Raw genomic sequence first — 12,754 nt, 5'->3', positions numbered from 1 at the left:
TGTCTGTGAGTCTGTTTCTGTTTTGTTAAGTTCATTTTTGCCATATTTTAGATTCCACATATAAGATATCATATAGTATTTGTCTTTCTCTTTCTGAATTCTTCAATTAGTATGATAATTTCTAGCTCTATCCATGTTGTTGCAAGTGGTATATAAAGCCCTGCTTTTCTTTTGTTATAGCCTTCCTTTTAAAGTTTATTTTGTCTGATACAAGTATTGTTACTCTTGCCTTTTCTTCCTTTCTATTTGCATGAAATTTTTTCTTATTTCTTCCCTTTCACTCTGTGTGTGTCTCTCCCTGAACTGAGTCTCTTATAAGCAGCATATTGAAGGGTCTTTTTTTGTTCCAATCAGCCACTCAATGTCTTTAATCAGAGTATCAAACCAAATGTAACAATGTGTAGAAAGGATCATGCACCATGGTCAAGTTGGGTTTATTCACAAAGGGTTACAGAGATGGTTCAACATATGCAAATCAATCAATGTGATAAAACACATTAACAAAAGGAAGGATAAAAATCACGTGATCATTTCAAAAGACGCATAAAAACATTGACAAAATTCAGCATCCATTCATGATAAAAACTCTCATCAAAGTGGCTTTATATCTCAACATAATAAAGGCCATTTATGACAAACCCACAGCTAACATAATATCCAGTGGTGAAAAGCTGAGCCTTCCTGCTAAATTCAGGAAAAGACAAGAATGCCCACTTTCATCACTTTTGTTTAATAATATTGGAAGTCCTAGCTACAGTACAAAGATAAGAAAAAGAAATAAAACAATATTGTAAAGTAATTAGCCTCCAATTAAAAATAAATAAGTTAATTAAAAAGAGAAAAGAAATAAAACGTCCAAATTGGAAAGGAAGATATAAAAATGTAACTATTTGTAGATGACATAAACTCCATAAAGAACCCTAAAGACTCTACCCAAAAACTTACAGCTGATAAATGATTTCAGTAAGGTTGCAGGATATAATACACAGATATCTATTGAATTTCTATATACTAAAAATGAACTATCGGAAGAGAAAGTACAAAACTATCTCATTTAAAATTGCATCAACACTCCCCCAAAACACTAGGAATATATTTAATCAAGGAGATAAAAGGCCTATACTCGGAAAACTGTAAAACATTAGTGAAGGAAACTGAAGATAATACAAATAAATGGAAAGATATCCCATGCTCTTGGGTTGGAAGAATTGATACTGTTAAAATAGTCATACTATCCAAAGCAATCTACAGATTTAGTGCAGCTCCTATTAAAATACTCATGACATTTTTCATAGAAGTAAAACAAATAATTATAAAATTCATGTGGTGCCACAAAAGACCTTGAATTGCCAAAGCAATCTTAAGAGAAAAGAGCAAACCTGGAGGTGAAAGGTTGTTGTTGAATCACGACGCCGGGATTCTTGGCCCCCGGAAGAGAAGAATTCAATCCGGGGCCAGAGATGAGGCTTGATTACTCAGAGCTTTTGTGTAATAAAGTTTTATTAAAGTATAAAGGAGATAAAGAAAGCTTCTGACATAGGCATCAGAAGGGGGCAGAAAGAATACCCCCCTGCTAGTCTTCAGCTGGATGTTATATAATCACCAGCAGTCTGTTAATGAAAGAAAAGAATGTCTCAAAACTTAGAATGGCACCAGGCCCCTCACCCATAAGATGTATTTTGGTATAATCTTGGCACCAAATGGTTTATCTTGGGCCATAAAAGGATTAACTTGAATCTTGAAGAAGGGCAGAGCACCATACAAATAGTTTCATTTACATAGATTAGAGGAACAATATCGGAGTATAACATACTAGTTTATCAAGTAGGTTCTGAGCCCAAAAGGCAGAACCGACTTGAAGACAGAGTTTGGGGTAAATGCATAGTACATTAGCATAGCTTAAGATAAATATTTCCATAAGAAAAAGGCAATGGTTAACTTCCAGTGAAACCAGGTGTCATTATGGCAACACAGAATTTTAAGAGAAACCTCCTTTTAAATTTGTATAGAGAAGGAAAAAATATCGCTAGTTTGTTTCCTCCTGCCGCTTAAGGGAGATAAAAATATCAGACACTTGCATGCTATTTCCTCCATTTGGAGACCCCTGGCCTTCCTGCCTGTTACCCTCTTAGAGGTATAACCCTCCCAGACTTCAGTCTATACTATAAAGCTACAGTAATCAAAATGGCATTTTATTGGCAGCATAAAAATAGACACATAGATTAATAGAACAGACCAGAAAGCCCCAAAATAAACCTGCACACCAACTGTCAATTAACCTATGACAAAGGAAGCAAGAATATACAATGGATTGGCTGTTTAACAAGTGGTGCTGGGAAAACTGGACAGCCACCTATAAAAGCGGGAGATTAGAACATTTTCTCATACAATTTGCAAAAATAAACTAAAAAAATAGTTAAAATCTAAAAGTAAGAATGGAACCCATAAAACTCAAGGAAGAGAACATAGGCAGAATACTGATGTAAATTGTAGCAGTATTTTCCTGGATCAATCTTTTAAGGCAGAAAAATAAAAGCAAAAATAATAAACGGGGGGAAAAAATGGTACTCTGAGGACAGGAAAGAAATATTGCTAACCTGGGTCACTCCAAAGGACAGTACAATGCCAGAATAGTTTTTCATATTCTTTTTTTTTTCCTATGCATTTGTTTTGTTGTTGGTTTAGTCATTAAGTCACGTCTGACTCTTGTGACACCATGGACTGTAGTCTGCTAGACTTCTCCGTCCATGGGATTCTCTAGGCAAGAATACTGGAGTGGGTTCCCATCTCCTTCTCCAGGGGATCTTTGCGACCCAGGAATCAAACCCGGGTCTCCTGCAGTGCAGGCAGATTCTTTACTGACTGAGCTATGAGGGAAGCCCCTTTTCTATGCATAATCTCTTCAAAAAAATATGTACAAATCATTCAAAAGAGATTGCCCTATCTTGAACATAAACATTTTTTTATTTTTTTGGCAAGGCAGTGATTATTATATTTGGGTTATAACACGTCTTATTAAAGGTATACCCCTCCCAGACTTCAGTATATACTACCAAGTTACAGTAATCAAAGCAGCATATTATTGGCAGAAGAATAGGTACATAGATTAATGGAACAGAACAGAAGGCCCAGAAATAAATCCACACACTAAGTCATGTCCAACTCTTGTGACTCCATGGACTATAGCCATGCTCCTTTGTCCATGGGATTTTCCAGGCAAAAATGGAGTGGGTTGATATTTCCTTCTCCAGGGGATCTTCTGAACCCACCACCTGGGAAGCCCATTATAGAGTTAAGAAATTCCTAAATTTGAGGGTTCTTAACCCTCTCTGTATATTACAGTATCTTGGGGGACTTTTCAAAATACCTGTGCCTTGGTCCTAATACCCCCATTTCAGAGTCAATTAGTTGAGAACCACTGCTCGGTTGGAGGTAGATGTCAATAGAAAGTGTTACATGTGGTTGTGATTATTGTGAGCCTTTTCAGAGATCAATGATTTTCCAACTTTAATTTGCATAGTCCCAGTTTTAGGACCCTTCTAAAACTTTCTTCAAAGCATCTTTCATTTCTTTATTCCGGAGGCTATAGATAATGGGGTTGAAAAAGGGGGTGAAAACTGAGTAGAACAAAGTTGTGAACTTCTGCATGCCCTCTGCTTGTCCTGACCCTGGACTCACGTATGTCATCATGACAGAACTATAGAATAGAAACACAACAGCCAGATGTGAGGAGCAGGTGGAGAAGGCCTTCTTCCTGCCAGCCACTGAGGGCACCTGCATTACAACCCTCAGCACCAGGGTGTAGGATCCAGTAATGTAGAAAAAGGTGGCAAAGATAAGGAGGGAGCTCATGGTACCACATATGAGGACAGTCCCCGGAATTGGGACACATGCTGAAGCCAGGGCCAACAGAGGACCCAGGTCACACAGAAAGTCATCAATCACATTTGGGCCACAAAATGGTAGCTGAGTAACGAGTATCACTGGGATCAGAAACCAGAGGAAACCGTACACCCAGCAAAAGATGACCAGGCGGCTACAGAACTTACTAGTCATGATGGTGGGGTAATGCAGAGGGTGGCAAATTGCCAGGAAACGGTCATAGGCCATGATGGAGAGAAATAAGCATTCCGTTGTGCCCAGTGAGAAGAAGAAGTACAACTGGAGGAGACACCGAGCAAAGGAGATGGTTTTGGTTTGGGAGAAGAAGTTGGCCAGCATATTGGGCACATCAGAGTTGACATAGCAGATCTCCAGGAAGGAGAAGTTGGCCAGCAGAATGTACATTGGGGTGTGGAGCCGGCGGTCCCAGCGCACTGCACACACGATGGCCATATTTCCAAGGAGGGTCAGGATGTAAGTTATGAAGAATATGGAAAAGAGGAAGATCTCTATTTCCCAGCGGCAAGGGAAGCCCAAGAGGATGAACTCACTCACAACGTGGGAAATATTTCTGACCTTTGACATCATCATTTCTGTCCATTCTGTAAGGATTGGAGCGGAAATTACATTTACAAAGAGAATTATGTCTCCTTGTTCCTCCTCAGGAGATGAGCACGTTTTCCTGAGCATAAGGGAGGGGACTAGACCAATAGTTTCTATTTTTGATTGGGCAGTCCAACAATACAGTTGTTGAGTGTACTCTTCTATATATGACTATTCACTTTTAAACTATCAACAAACCACTGTCAATAAATATAGTAAATCTTGGTAAAGATTCTGAAAAAAAGTTTGCTTAGAATTAAAATAAAAATAGAATTTCAGATATTTCCTTTCTACATCTCTCATTGGGTTGCCTGGTGCACTGAACTTTGGAGAACATTGGTCTAGACAGTACAAATGGGTGTCTGCATGCGTGCTAAGTCCCTTCAGTCGTGTCTGACTCCTTGCAACCCCATGGACTGCAGCCTGCCAGTCTTCCCCTTCCATGGGATTCTCCAGGCAAGAACACTGGAGTGGGTCACCATTTTCTTCTCCAGATGGGTGTCTGGCTAATGCTAAATTAATATATAAACTTTGACATGGGCAATTTAATTGTAAAAAACTAGAATTGACAGATTTACTGAACAAAAGAGTAATATCAACTAAGTACCTTAAAAGAGAGAATGTGAGGCTTTACCCCTCATACTGTGTGGCTGACACAGGGCACAGTGGTATTATAATCTCGTTTGCTCTAGGAACTCATGCAGTCTTAAATTCTTTGGCTTTTGGGGGCAGTAACTTTATACTTTTGACTTTTATTGAATTTTCATTATACTAAAGTCCCTAGAGTTTTATTCATAGAACTTAAAACAGAGTGGCCCCATTTAGTGGTTGTGTCATTGAGTTTTTGAAATGAGGGAGATTAATTACTGAATTTCACCAAGTGTTGCATTGAATGAGATCTTAAGACTTTCAAATATTAACTTCCATTTGTATTTTTATTCCCTGTGAATTTGATAAAATTTCTCATGATTTTCACCTATGTGTTTGATTAGAACATGTAGAACATTAAAAATTGCCTTTTTAGAGAACTTAAAACTTTTTATAGGTTAACATATTATTCTCAACAATTGGGGATAGATGGCTAAGCTAAAAACAGATAAACAGCACAAAAATGGTAAAAATGACTTTGTATCTGAAAAACTCTCTGACATACATTAATAAACAAAGGGCTTATTGAAAATTTTAAAAGTAGCTTTTAAAACTGATGCCTTTGTTCAATTTCAGTTTTTAAAACATTTTCTTCCTTTCTTTAGTATTCTTCAGAGACACCAATAGTGATTTTGAAATCACATCTGTAAATTCTTTCTGTACCCAGGGATATAATTTGCTTAGGTTTGAAAATATGCATTTATTTAAAATTATTAAGTGCTATTTTACTTTATTTTTCTTGTCAATTCTCTTTTATACATTTTTCTTCTTTCTATTGAAAGGAGATCAGTCCTTAGAGCCATCCATATTCTAATTTAGATTGATTGTCCTTGCTGTTTTCTCTCCAGAGGGCAGAAGATAGCCTAGTCATTTTCTTTCATCTCATAAACTTGCAGGCAAGGAGATCACGATGCTATCAGCTGGTATGGAAAGATGTTCTCGTTTAGGTTTTAGCCCAGTGAAAAGCTCACTAAACTTCTCAGAGAAAAACATTCCTTGTTTTTAATCACTTTATTTCACTTGTTTCTCTGTCTCTCTTTCTGTTTCTTTCTCTCTTCATTTCTTTTTTTCTTAGAATTACTTCTAAGATGACAAGATGACTTGAGATTTTTGTTGCTGGAAAATTTAAGGTCTACAATACTGTCTTATATAGTTTCAGTACATGATAATAAAGGAAAATATTTCCTAATATATTTTTATTAAAATATTTTAAAATAATAACGTTAACTTTTTGATTGCTATCCATCATGAACCTTAGTTCATTTTCTATCAACTGCCACTTTGTTACCATAAACTGAATATATATATGCTAGTTACAATCTTTTCAGGCTTGGCTCCTAAATTTAGCTTTATAAGCTAATCACTAAACTAAAGAATTTAAAAAATTCAATTAAAGTTTGCTCAGTGTCTACTGCATTCTTGTATACTAAGCAAGGGGTGTTTTGGAACATATATTTATATTCCTTCATGATAAATACTATTTTCAGTAAAATGAAGAGGCACTTTAAGTCAATATAAGTTTCAGTGTAAATTGTGATAGTTAAATCTATAACTCCACATTTCCAGATAAAGGTCACTAATTTAAATATGAAATACATAATTTTGATTTTTCAAATTAACAAAAATGAATAATCATGATACCAGAGTTGATAAAGTACTTAGAAAAACTGTTGGAGGGTATATTAACTTGTACATTTTTTTCCTGGCTGGCAATTTAGAAATACTCAGAGCTTTTAAAGCATTTATAGCCACTAAATAAGAATTAGAGGTGTAGAAAAAATTCATACAGTGCGTAAGAATTTTTAGGAATCATGTTAAAATACAGATTCTGACTCAGAAGGAGTGGATGAGGTTTGGGATTCTAAATTTCTAATAGTGAAGTCGTACTGAAGTCACTCAGTCATGTCCGACTCTTTGCAACCCCATGGACTGTAGCCTCCCAGTCTCCTCATTCCATGGAATTTTCTAGGCAAGAGTACTGGAGTGGGTTGCCATTTCCTTCTCCAAAATTTCTAATAAGTAATAAGGTAATGTTAATTCTTTGAGTAGTAAAAATTTATAAAGTCCTCCATACTTTATAGAGTTCTTTGTGTAGCAAGAGTTTATGTAGTTTCTTATATAGACTTCTTTAGAAAAAGTAAATAATATTGAAGAATATAAAAATTCCTGGAGAAAATGAAATTAATAGTGGTAAGTTTTTCAAGATCAGTGATAGGTTGTATACTTTTCTTCTTTATACATGTCTATGTTTCTTAAAATATCTATAAATAACATATATTACTTTTATAAACTGAAAAGATAAACATTAAAATATATTATTCTTGAAGGCATGTTTCTGGATCTTCCACTTTCCCTAACCAATTTTTGTGACCTTTGCTATTTCTGGAATGTTACAAGTTGCTAGGAAGCCCATTATTTATGTCATATGTTACTTACCATGCAGGATATCATTTCTCACTCACTTGCTACTTGGGTTTAAAGTCAATGAAGTAAGTCTCTGTGCCAGGGTTGAGGAGAATGGGAAGATTCCCAGTGGGGCAGCCTAAAGGCTGTATTTTACTTGTAAGTGGCCACTGCCATTTTATAAACCTAGGACACAGATTAGAAGTTAAGTTTAAAAAAATCAAATGTAACATCATGAGAAAGGATAGCCATTAGCTTCTGGAGAGAATTCCTGTCATTAGTCTTTTCCCATTGGAAGGAAGTATACCTTATTTTCAATCAATTAATACTTTTCTTCCTTGAGAAAGAAAAAAAAAAACAGGAAAATGATATTTGCCATTTTGGGTTTTAATTTTCTTCAGTAAATTTTAAGGAGAATATTGTAGTTTAGAATAAAAATAAAAAAAATCATGATATTAGACAGGATTAAATAAAGGCAATATACTTATTTTTCTTTTCTTTCACCTTTACAGTTGATGAAATTTGAATGCAATGGTTTCTTTTTCAACTAGACAGGTAGAAAGATACTTTCTCAAACTCACATTTCCACTGTCAAAATATAACACATATTTTTCTCTGTCCCGTGTTCATGAATATGCCCTTTGTTGAAGGAGTTGATTCAGGCACTTACTGGAATAGGAAACAGTGTCTGCAGATAAGCCTTTCCTCTGCTCTTCATTTCCCTTGGATCTCAGATGTGTTTCCCCTGCTCCCCATCCAGTAGTAGTAAGAATGAAAGCTTGAATTCTCCACTTATCCCTCCTGAAACTGTTGTTGGGACAAATCCAATTTCCCTAAAGGGACTCTTTGCTGCTATTCCCTCAGCTGGATGGTCATTACCCTAGGGACTCATCTTTTGTTAAGGTTATTTCAAACATCTGATACTCCTTTTCTCATAATGGACCAATGATTCCACCCTATCAGTTGATGCTATGCATTTGCCATATAATTTTGAGCTTTTTTCTCTGATTAAAGGGACAGTTATTTTTTAAACTTATTTTTTAATTCATTACATGGAATCAAAAGCCTATCCATACCTGTAGCTACCCTTGTACTTTGGCATACAAATATAGCAGTTAATATTTACTGAAAACTTGTTACATGTCAGGCAGTAAGATGAGTAAATTTATGAGTAATTTCATTTAATCCCCTCCCAATCTGATATGTTAGATATACTCTTATTTTTACTTATGGGGAAGCTATTGAAGCTTATGTTAATTAAATAATTTGTAACATTTAATAAATGGGAATGATGATATCTGAATTCAGTTCTCTCTGAGAGTGAAGCCTGAGTTCTTAAATAGTAAACTATTTATCTTCCATCTTTACCCAGCAAAGATGGAAAACAATTGCTATTGATATCTTATGCTAGATATTGTGACAAATTCTTATATTTAACTCATTTTATTTAATCCTTACAACACCCTGTGTGCTGAGTATTACTGTTGCAATTTTTAAAAATTCTGATTGTCAAGGTAACTTGTGTTTAAACAAAAATTTGGAAGAGTCAGAAAAATTAAGGGAGCTTAAAAAATTACAATTTTTTTCAAGCACGCATAATTCAAGTAAAAACTTGACATATTCCCTCTGGTCTTTTTTGTTGTAAAAATTTATACATATGAGGTCATACAGCATTTACAACTTAGTATTCTGCTTACATTTATAGCCTGCATTTTTCCATGTAACTAAAACTCTCTTAAATACTATTAAAGCTGCATAATAGTGAGTGTTTTAATCTCATTTCTCTAGGGCTTTTAGGCTATTTAAAATTTTCTAATCTTAAAATAATGCAATAAAAATCACTGGGCTTAAATTTTTTTTAAATTTTATAACATTTCCCTAGAGTAGACTACTTGAAAGAAAATTACAATGTCAAAAATATTATATATACATATATCCTTCAGATATATTCTCAGAAGTAGATTAGATGGTAGTCCTATTTTTAACTTTTTGAGTAACCTCTATACTGTTTTCCATAATGACTATACCAATTTACAATCTTACCAAGAGTGGACAAAGATCCCCTTTTCTACATCCTTGATAAGCAATTGTTATGTCTTGTCTTTTTTGATGCTAGCCATTCTAACAGGTGTGAGGTGATAGCTCATTGTGGCTTTGGTTTATATTTCTCTATGATTAGTGACTTTGAGTAACTTTTCATGTACTTGTTGGCCATTCATAAATCTTTGGGAAAATGCCTATTCAGGTTCTTTGTCCAGTTTAAAACTTGATTATTAGTTCTTTCCTCTTGAGTTCATGAGTTCTTTATACATTTTGGATATTAACCCCTTATGGAGACCCCAGTTCAATTGCTGGGTCAGCAAGATCCACTGGAGAAGGGATAGGCTATCCACTCCAGTATTCTTGGGCTTCCCTTGTGGCTCAGCTGGTAAAGAATTCATCTGCATTGCAGAAGACCTGGATTGAGAAGATCCCCTGGAGAAGGGAAAGGCTACCCACTCCAGTATTCTGGCCTGGAGAATTCCATGGACTGTATAGTCCATGGGGTCGCAAAGAGTTGGACACGATTGAGCGACTTTCACTCAGTTCACTCACTATCAGATATATGATTTGCAAGTATTTTTTCCCATTCCATAGGTTGTCTTTTCATTTTGTTGATTGCTTCTTTTGTTGTGCAGAAACTTTGAAGTTTGATATCATATCTCATGTTTATCTTTGATTTTGTTGCTTATACTTTAAGTGTCATAGCTGAAAAGTCATTGCCAAGATCCATGTCAAGAAGCTTTTGTTTTCTTCTAAGAGTTTTATGCTTTTAGGACTTATGTTTAAATCTTCAATCCATTTTTAGTTAATCTTTGTGATTAGTGTAGGATAGGGGTCTAGTTTCATTCTTTTATATGTGACTATCCAATTTTCTCAAGATTTTTATTGAAGAGATTGCCTTTTTTCCACTGAGCATTCTTGACTCCCTTGTCAAATATTAGTTAATTGTATATGTATGGATTTATTTCTGGACTCTCCATGCTGTTCTGTTGGTCTATGTGTTTATTTTTAATGCCAATATTATACTATTTTGATTACTATAGCTTTGTAATATAGTTTCAAATCAGGAAGTTTTGTGCCTCCAACTGTGTTCTTCCTTCTTAAGATTGCTTTGGTGTCTTTTGCGGTTCCATACAAATTTTAGGATTGATTTTCCTATTTCTGTGAAAAGTACTATTGGAATTTTGAGAGATTTCATTGCAAATTGGCCTCCCAAGTGGCTCAGTGGTAAAGAACCTACCTGCCAAAGCAGAAGAAGCAGAAGATGTAGGTTTGATCTCTGTGTCAGGAAGATCCCCTGGAGAAGGAAATGGCAACCCATTCCAGTATTCTTGTCTGGATTACTCTATGGACAGAGGAGCTTATGGTCCATGGGGTTGCAAAAGTCAGACATGACTGAGCACACATGCCTTGGTTGAATAGGTTGCTTTGGTGAGTATGAATATTTTAACAATATTACTTCTCCTGATCCATGAACATGGACCCATGGAATATTTTTCCATTTACTTGTGCTTTCTTAAATTTCTTTCATCATTATCTTGTATTGATACATCAGTCTTTATTATGAAGCCAAAAAAAATTGAACAGCTGTGGTACCATGATATTTTCTTTACCCTAAAAATAAACAACCAGATGCCAGTAATCAAAAGATCAGAAAAAGGAAGAAAGAAGAAGGGGTGCTGGTTATGGAATATGTGATTCCTTTCCATTGTTTAAATGGTTAATAGGGTAGCAGAGATGTGCCTGCAAACTGGGTCTCTCTGCTCAGGCTGAGCGTCCTTGCATACGAGGCATTCTGCCAAAGAGTCTGGATACAGCCTTGAGTTTAATGGTCCCTTGCAAACGAGGGAGCATTCCCTTCTTGAGATAAGAGGGAGATGAGGGCTTTGTGCAGACTCTGCAGTAGACAGAGATTTCACTCCCCTTTGCTGTACGATAACATGTATGCACCTGCACTGTACTGAAAAGGCTTATTCTTACAGTCTGGAATTCTGCCTAAGGAGGGCTTTATAATAATAAATGGCAATTCATTTGCCCAGTTCTGTTCCTCTGGCCAGAGTGGTCTCCTGTCTGTCTCTTATGTGTCTTGTATGTTCTGTGTCATTTCACTCGTAGTAACCAACATTGTTCATGTATTTATAATTTATCTGTTGTGATAACAGTTAAAAAATGGGTTACTGTTGGGAGCCATGTTAGGCATTACTGACAAAATGGAGGCATGGCCCCAAATCCTTCTCCTCATTCCACAGGCACTGTCCTGGGATGAAGGAGTTAGCTTTTGTGATTCTGACTTGTTTTTCCTTTCTTCGGTTGAATTGGCTGGAAAGAATATTAAGGTGCTTGAGAGAAGCATGAGAAAGCACAAAGCCGTCTGCAGTTGTGCCCAGAAAATAATCTATAAAATAACCATTGACATTTGTTCAAGGATCTTTACAAAGAATGTCCCAGGATGAGCAAGTAAGCAGCAGCTTGAGGCCATGGGAAGGACTGTTTCTGAGACCTGTTTGTGAAGGAAATATTTATGGCAAAAGTTTGCTGAGCTTAGGGTTTAGGAATAATTAAGAATAGCTAGAAGGCTTTTTAGGAGATAGTGAGCTTAAGATTGCAATCGTGTTCTTTGGCATTGCCTTTCTTTGGGATTGGAATGAAAACTGACCTTTTCCAGTCCTGTGGCCACTGCTGAGTTTTCCAAATTTCATCTCACATCCTAGTAAAGTAATGCTCAAAATTCTCCAAGCCAGGCTTCAGCAATACATGAACCGAGAACTTCCTGATGTTCGAGCTGGTTTTAAAAGAGGCAGAGGAACCAGAGATCAAATTGCCAGCATCTGCTGGATCATGGAAAAAGCAAGAGAGTTCCAGAAAAACATCTATTTCTGCTTTATTGACTATGTCAAAGCCTTTGACTGTGTGGATCACAATAAACTGTGGAAACTTCTGAGAGAGATGGGAATACCAGACCACCTGACCTGCCTCTTGAGAAACCTGTATACAGGTCAGGAAGCAACAGTTCGAACTGGACATGGAACAGACTGGTTCCAAATAGGAAAAGGAGTACATCAAGGCTGTATATTGTCATCCGGCTTATTTAACTTCTATGCAGAGTACATCATGAGAAACGCAGGACTGGAAGAAACACAAGCTGGAATCAAGATTGCTGGGAGAAATATTAATA

The 12,754-nt window shown here is 36.1% G+C and overlaps 1 protein-coding gene across 1 annotated transcript; it reads right to left on the bottom strand.

Moving 5' to 3' along the window:
• LOC102177429 (olfactory receptor 11H6-like) lies at window positions 3,529–4,467 on the bottom strand. The gene has a single exon (XM_005701575.2). It carries the CDS (start codon window positions 4,465–4,467, stop codon window positions 3,529–3,531), a length of 939 nt encoding a protein of 312 aa, XP_005701632.2.

This window comes from Capra hircus, chromosome 10 (genome assembly GCF_001704415.2).
Source record: "Capra hircus breed San Clemente chromosome 10, ASM170441v1, whole genome shotgun sequence".
Classification (NCBI taxonomy): domain Eukaryota; kingdom Metazoa; phylum Chordata; class Mammalia; order Artiodactyla; family Bovidae; genus Capra; species Capra hircus.
Note: the sequence above shows the minus strand (reverse complement) of the source record. Positions and strands in the feature narration are given on the sequence as shown.